Source organism: Olea europaea, chromosome 6 (genome assembly GCF_002742605.1).
Source record: "Olea europaea var. sylvestris chromosome 6, O_europaea_v1, whole genome shotgun sequence".
Taxonomy (NCBI): domain Eukaryota; kingdom Viridiplantae; phylum Streptophyta; class Magnoliopsida; order Lamiales; family Oleaceae; genus Olea; species Olea europaea.
This window is the reverse complement of record NC_036242.1, coordinates 24706066-24714462: the sequence shown is the minus strand read 5'-3', so window position 1 is coordinate 24714462 and position 8397 is coordinate 24706066. Positions and strand designations below refer to the sequence as shown.

The 8397-nt window shown below is 32.2% G+C and overlaps 1 protein-coding gene across 1 annotated transcript; it reads right to left on the bottom strand.

Annotated features, from left to right (window-relative positions):
• Positions 1 to 1099: 1099 nt before the first annotated feature.
• Positions 1100 to 1531, bottom strand: LOC111395303. The gene has a single exon (XM_023021285.1). The coding sequence runs from the start codon at positions 1529 to 1531 to the stop codon at positions 1100 to 1102; it is 432 nt and encodes a 143-aa protein (XP_022877053.1).
• Between the last annotated feature and the right edge of the window lie 6866 nt (positions 1532 to 8397).

Sequence of the window (8397 nt, the reverse complement as noted above, 5' to 3'; positions counted from 1 at the left end):
AGGGTGAAAGTTGTTTTCCTACGAAACCTAATAGTTAAAAAAAAATTGTCTCTCTCTTTTTTTCTCTCTCTTACTTTTAGAGATTTTTTCTTATTCATAATGAGTACCTCCTTTTTGTAAATTTTAAATAGATACAAATAATGGAAGGAATAAGAATGATTTAGGGTAAATGAAAGTTAATGAGGATTAAAGGAAAATTTAATGTTTCATTTCATGCAGTTATATGTATATCTGTGCAATACGATTTTTCTTTTTCTTTTCGAGGTTTCATATCTTACTTATCACCAATTAATGCAACTACTTAAAAATGGCCATTCATTTTTTTTTTCATTTTTTATTTTTTGAGGAAGATGAAATAAATTGGGTCTTTAACTTAGTTTTTCACTTGGCCCTTATACTTGTTTATTTCATAGAATAAGAAAATAACAATACAAATCTCCAAATAGAACTTTAAATCATATTTTACTTATAATTCAGTCCTTTTAAATAATAACGTGTACAAATCTAGTCTTGAAAATATTTATCATGCAAAAATAAATTTTCATTATCAGGTCCAATCTTTGGAAAACATTACATTCCGTCATACCATAAATAATTTTTCTTTTTGAAGGTAACATGCATGGTTGCTTGTTGAATTCTATTGGTTTAAATTTATTTAAGGCATATCGGACTAGTATTGGACTTTCATTTCTTATGCAGGCCGAGCATAAGGTTTTTCTATGGGCTAGGCTTGTGGTGCTAAATCATCTCATAAACAAATATAAGCTTAATTTAATTTAATTTTTCGGACTTCTATATTCCTTACACCTTCAACAAAATTTTGTCATTGAAATTTACCTTATTGTTGGGCAAAGAGTGTTGATGTCTTTAACTTCCACTTCTCTTTCCAAAGTAGCTTCGTCTACTCCATAATCTCTTTGTTCCGTAACTTATGCACCTTTTGATCCAGTATTACCATCGAAAATTTCTCAAAAGATAGATCTTTCCGTACGTCAGGAGATTGATAATTGACCACATGATCAGGATTATGCATATACTTCCAGATCATTGATATATGAATCACGTTGTGAACTATTGATAATTTTGGCAGCAAAGCCAATCAATAAACCACATTCCTAACACCATTACGTATTTCGAAAGGTATGATATAACGATGTCGTAGTTTGCCTATCTTGCCGAACCTAAGTACACTCTTTATTGGTGCCATCTTTAGAAAGACTTTCTCTCCAAATAGAAACTCAAAGTCTTTTTTTCTAGTATCTGCATAGTCACTTTGTCTGTCTTGCACAGCTTTTATCCTAATACGGATCTTATCAACGACTTCAACTGTCATTTCACTAATATATGGTCCCAAAACTCTATTTTCTCTAATTTCATTCCGATGAACATGTGATTTATATCTTCTACCGTAGAAAGCTTCATACAATGCCATTTCAATAGTTGTCTGAAAACTGTTATCATATGTAAATTCCACCAAAGGTAGATACAATTCCCAATTGTCTTCCAAATCCAGAACACATGCTCTTAGCATATCTTTCAAATTTTGAATGGTCCTTTCAGATTAACCATCGAATTGGGGATGATACCCTATACTGAAATTCAATTTTGTTCCCATAGCTCCTTGTAAGCTCTTCCAAAACTAAGGCGTAAATCTCATATCTCTACCAGGCATAATAGAGACATGAACACCATGCAATCTTACAATTTCTCTAATGTACAACTGAGCTAACTAATCTAGACTAAATGTCATTTTCACTGGAATAAAATGAGCAGACTTGGTTAGACGATCCACTATTATCCATTTAACATTATGTCATCTTGTTGACTTCAACAATCCTACCACTAAGTCTATTACGATATTCTCCTACTTCCATTCAAGTATATTCAATGGAATTAACAACCCTGGATTTCTCTAATATTCCACTTTAACTTGTTGACACATTATGCATTTTATCACAAGCAGGTTTATACTTTTTTCATATTCCTCCATCAAAACATATTGAGACCCATCAAAATGTATTTCAAAATTCTCGATACATTTTCGTACTACCAGGATGTATGGTGTATGGGGGTGAAATCAGCCTCTTCCAATATTTCATTCCTCAAAGCTTCATATTTAGGCACACAAATTCTTCATTTAACATTAGTACCCCAATCCGAAGCTATTCCAAAATCCTTTCTCTTATCAGTACAAATTTCATTCTTGATCTTCTGCAAAGATGGGTTTTTACCCTATACTTCTATGATCCAATCTCTAAGAATGGGTCGAACAATAAAAGTTGCTAAATAAGTTGTTGCTCTGGAAGTTGCTAAATGAACTGTTGCTCTAGTATGGTATCCATTTAGATTCACAAATTCTCCAAGTCTTTGATCAACTCTATCTGAGTAACAGGTAATGTTGCCAATTGTTCCATTGATTTTCTACTTAGAGTATCAACAACAACATTAGTCTTACCTTGATGGTAATAAATAATGCAACTATAATCATTTACTAATTCCAACCATCGTCCCTGTCTCATATTCAATTCCATCTGTGTGAAGAAATTTTTGAGGCTCTTATGATCCATGTAAATATTGTAATTTCCTCCATATAAATAATGATACCATATCTTTAATGCATGAACTACTGTCGCAAGTTCTCGATCGTACGTCGGGTAATTCCACTCATGTTGCTTTAATTACCTGACGCATAAACAATCACTTTTTCGTGCTGCATTAGTACACATCCTAAATCTTGTTTGGATGCATCGCTACATATAACAAACCCTTCTGACCCTCGAATATAGTTAACATGAGTGTTGTAATCAATCGTTGCTTCAGCTCCAGAAAGCTTTGTTCACACTTATCTATCTATTGAAACTTTACTCCTTTTTTTTGTCAATTGCGTCATTGGTCTAGCTATTTTGAGAATTCTTCTATAAATCTTCGACAGTACCCAACCAATTCCAGAAAATTTCGAACTTCACTAGCATTAGTCGGTGTATTCCAATTAGTTACTGCTTTCACTTTTATGTGATCTACTTCAATTCCTTGGACAGCAACTACATGACGGAGGAGTCCAACACACTCAAGTCAAAATTTACACTTTTAAATTTGGTGTATAACTTTTCGTTACACAATATTTTTAACTCTATTCTAAGATGTTTTTCATGTTGATCTTTACTCTTGGAGTGAACAAAATGCTATCAATGAAGATTATGACAAATTAATTCAAATACTGATGAAATACATGATTCATTAAATCCATGAATACTACTGAAGTATCTCTCAACCCGAACGGCATAATTGTGAACTCATAATGTCCATAACGAGTTTTGAAAGTCATCCTGGGTATATCACTAACCTTAACCTTCAATTGATTATATTCAAATTGTAAGTCGATCTTGGAAAATACTTTATCCTCTTAATTGATCAAACAAATCATCGATTCTGAAGAGAAGATAACTATTCTTGATGGTCAAATGTTTCAACACTCGATAGTTGATACACATCCACATATTTCCATTTTTCTTCTTTACAAACAATACTGGTGCATCTCATGGAGATACACTTGATCGAATAAAATTAATGTATATCAATTCTTGTATTTAAATTTTCGACTCTTGAAGTTCCTTTGGAGCCATTCTGTATGGAGCTTTAGATACTGGTGTCATTCCAAAAATTAGATCTATTGTGAATTTCATTTATCTATCTGGCAGAGTACAAGGTAGATATTTTGAAAACATATCCATAAAGTCTTGTACCACTAGTACCTCCTCAATCTTTATCATTGCATTTTTTCTCATGCGATGTTAACTAGTAATCCTTGATATGTTTCTTTTCTCAGCATCTTCTTGGCTTGCAAAGTAGACACCAATCGGAGATGAGGTTTTGCCTCTATTTTGGGGAAAGAAAATTGCTCTCTTCCTCATTTTTAAAAGGACACTTCACTTTCTCCACAACGAATGGTTGTATAATTGCATCAAAACCAATCCATGCCCAGAATCATATCAAACTCTTTCATTTCTATCATATACAAATTAGCTTTTAATGTTTTTTCCTCAATTTAAAGACTCACTAACCTAATTAATAGATATGTATTCAATGTTCTGTCTGAGGAAATGCTAACTTCTAGTGTAATCTCGGCTCATTGCAAGTAATACTAGATTTAGCAATAAAAGATGTTGATACAAAAAAATGAGTAGCTCTCGAGTCAAACAGTACATAAGTAGGTGTATCAGATATCAGTAAAACACCTGCTATTATGTTTATATTCTCATCCACATCATTTGGAGTCTAAAATCTCGTGTTTTTTCCTTTTTGTTTGGTCATTGTTATCATCCTTTTTCTGAGTAAATAAGGGACAATCCTTAGCAATATGTGTTGACTTTCAAGGCATTCTTCCCATACAAGCATTTACTACGATGAGGTTTACCACACTTAGGGAGTGGCGCTACTGCAGTTACTATGGCCTTACTGGTACTAGATCCGATATTAGTTTTCTTATTTTACTATTCGCCTTTTTCTTTGTCTTGACCATTTCACTTTCATTTTCCAATTTTCCCTTCTATTTTGCTGGCTGTACAATTGACTATATTGCTTTGCATTAACCTTATGATACCAAATAGCTTGAGCTTGTTCCAATATCTTACGGTATGATGTGGCATAAAAATCATGCTTAGGTCAGGGTTTAACCCTTACATTAACCTTTGAGTTTTCTTAATTTTCGTATCAACCAGGTCGTGGAGCATATCTTGAAAGTTGATCGAATTTTCGCCAATAATAAGTCGGGGACATATTACACTTTTTAAGCTAAAGGAATTTGCTCGCCCTAAAATCTATTAGAGACTGAGTAAAATACTTGTAATATTCCGACATTTCGTAGAATAGAATTTAAATTCTGTATGTTATAATTTAATATTTTGAAAGTTTAGGGACTAAAGTGTATATAAAGTAAATTTAAATTTAATTTGGGTTAAAATGTAGATATTGACGGAGTGACAATAAGTATTTGAATATCGAACTCGTTGGGTAGATCGTAATTAATCATGCATATTAGGCTCAAGAAAAATTTGATTCGGATAATCTAAGCCTAAGATATTGATGTTTAAAGAAATTGATACTTTATAATATTTTATTAAATTGGTTTGTGTCATTAAGTCGGCCACGTGTGTTCACAATAAAATTGATTCGAATTTATATATTATATAACTCCCCATTTCCAACATATAAACTAATCCAAATAGTGTAACTCCCCACCTCTATAGCCACGTTTCGCGTGCATAAAGAAAGAAAAGGTTAACTGCTCACCCTATATTCTGATACCTAAAAGGTGGCCATGACTTTATCATCTTGTCGCACATGTTGCCACTTTAACCACACACTCCTATACAGTATATACACACACGTACACAGCAGATTCATTTGGGTATTTGTTTTCATCGTAAATAATATACAAAAATGGTCCCATAATTTTCACCATGGCTAAGAAAAATTAGAAGGTCAGGAACGTGATTTTGGAGTTCATCTTTCAAAACTTTATTCAACTTTACGAGGTAGGATATGAGGTGCAGTATTTTTTTTATTTCCCATTTAATTATTTTGGCTACATGTTGACGAATTTCATACTCATGAAAGTTAGTTATGATATGAATGCTATGATATGAATGATATGGTCATTCCGGTACAATGAAATGAAATGATATGATATGATGTGAACTCTTACCGAATTTAAAGTTATGCGATGGTATGGTATTCTGACACTTGTGTTAAAATTATTTTTCGGGATCGCACCATTAATCTGATATCCTACTGAGTATTCCCATGTACTCACCCCTTTTTCCCTACCTTACAGGTTAATTCGGGTCGTGTCGGAGTGCGGTGGTTTGATGGTGTGATTGTGCCTCATTTCACGAGACGAAAATCTAAAATCTAGCACATAACTTTTTTTTATCTTTAATTTAGTTGCCATAGACACTTATGTTTAATTTTATTATTGGACATGTTTGTTAAAATTTAGTTGCATGTTGTCTAGTGAATTAATATTTCCATTTCTTTAAATGTTAAAATTGCACTTTGATTGTAAATACTTAAACATGCAGAAAAAAATGAGTAGACGTAACTTTTGGAACCAAAAGACATAACTTACCCAAGAATAAATGAATTAAATATTATTCCTTGTCAATACTTGATGAAGCATAAAATAATCTAATTTTACGTGCTACTGTTATTTCATTTTCAGTAAAGTTTGAATTAAATATTATTTCTTTCACCAACTTCACTGATGAAAGATAATGGAAATGTCTAGACTGTCAAAGTCACTTCAAGTAATAAATGCTAACTGGTAGATATATTCAACCGTGCTGGAGTAAATTGTAATATGTTCCATAGCCTTTATGGTGTAAATTGTAATGTGTTTGGATTTCTTAAATAAATAAGGCAGCTTTTGGTACTGTTATTTCATTTGGGGCAGTGTCCCACACATTGAAGAACCAGAAAAGCATATTATACTTTCAAGCATGTATTTAAAAAAAAAATGTAGAATACATGTTCCGTCAATTGTAATGAATGAATAAATGGAACATATTTTAAATGTTTTACCCTTTCACTTGTCACTAATTTATTCTGTGATAACATTTTTATAAACTCATTCTTTTTTTTAAAAGAAATGATTTGTTAGTGACATCAATTTTACAAAAAGATTTGGGTCGCTACAGTACTTGTCCATCACTTCCTCTTTGAATTGTTCTCAAGTTAACGCCTATTGCTACTCCGGGGTCCTAATTCGGGACATCGAAACCCACCAATGACTTGCATCACCTGAAAACATAAACTCTGCATGCTGAACCTTTTGGGCATCAGCACAGTCTCTGAGTCAAAAAATTGGTTCCAACTTGTGAAGTCATTAGAACCTATGAAGTCATTCCTCAACTACTAATGGACCAGATACTCCATCGAAGGTAAGAGGTTTATACCTTCAAAATAACTCAACTACCACGGCATAAGTCGGAGAGTAATAGGAGCTATTGGTATGGGCAGAGCTCGATTCTGGTTCAGCCTGCCAATATCTTGAACAGCTTGCAAGAGTCCTTATCAAGTTGTTCTAATTTGCTCGAGACATTTTCCATGAAGTAAGAAATAATATTTTTTATTAAATTTGTATACCAATATCAGAATACTTGGAATGAAAGAGCAAAGTGAAATATTCCATGACTTGATCACATGATTGATTTCAAAATAGGAAAAATAATTCGAAAAATTTTATTATTAAATTTTGATTTCAAATAAATGAGTAATCTCCATAATTGCTACTCATTTCACTCTTTGTCTTTTTCTAGGTCCTCCTCTGGGTCTTCGTCTTCATCTTCGTTAGTATTTGCCATAATTAGTTATGTAACTTCATATTTGAAGCCATTGTGAATTCAAATCCCGAGTGGGAGATAACATCACCAATTATAGCCTCCCAATTATGGATATAAGCATTGCAAAAATCCTCAAAGTCAAGTTCCTTAGGTTCACTTACCAAAATTTTAGATAGAATATTTTCTTGTATAAGCTTCCCAATACCTTTTTTTTTTACAGGGTGCAAGAGTTTCTACCAGGTGACCTACTGCTTGTTGATCACTAATCTTGTAACTTGGGTTCTTTGCTTTTATGCTAGCGTTGGTACATGCTTTGTATGTGATTGTCAAGGTCTAAGGATTTGTCTACCTTAAAATCTAGGTAAGCTCATACATCTATCTTCTGCTGACTAACATAATTACTTCTCCTAACATTTTGTCTTCTCCCTGCCATTTGTCATCCATAACTTTAATTTTTAGCCCAATATATATATATATATATATATATAATGTAGAATGTAGCATACCATGATAAAAAATAAAAATAGAATCATAACATTTTTCATAATAAATTTTTTTAACTTTCCTTAGTTAAACATACCTGAGTCGTATGATGAGATCGACTGATAGATGCAAGATGCAATGGATTGCATTAATTTTTCATTTTCTCGTTTTACACTTCCAACTTTGTACTTAAAATACACATATATTAAACAAAAAATGACAAATCTACAGAATCGTCTAAACTCGTGCTCCGGTTCTATATTGTACCATGTTGTAATTCTCCAACCCGCATGGATTGAAACGTCACTAGAATAATTTCACCTTAACCATACAATTAGTAATTAATTATACTTTTAACGGAAAGCATAAAGATTTAATTTAAAATTTTATTTAAGAATTACTTTTTTTTAAACAATATAATTTTCATGCATATTACCTACTTTATTATATGGATCATGGTATGCACGTTTTTACCAAATAAATAAAAGGATTTAATTAAACATATATTTCTTAATATAAAACATTTAGTTTAATGTTAAGGAAACAAAGAAAATAAATAAAAACCACAACTTAA

Coding starts and splice junctions, on each gene's coding strand:
- LOC111395303 (XM_023021285.1), bottom strand. CDS start 1,531: ATGCTAAGAGCATGTGTTCTGGATTTGGAAGACAATTGGGAATTGTAT.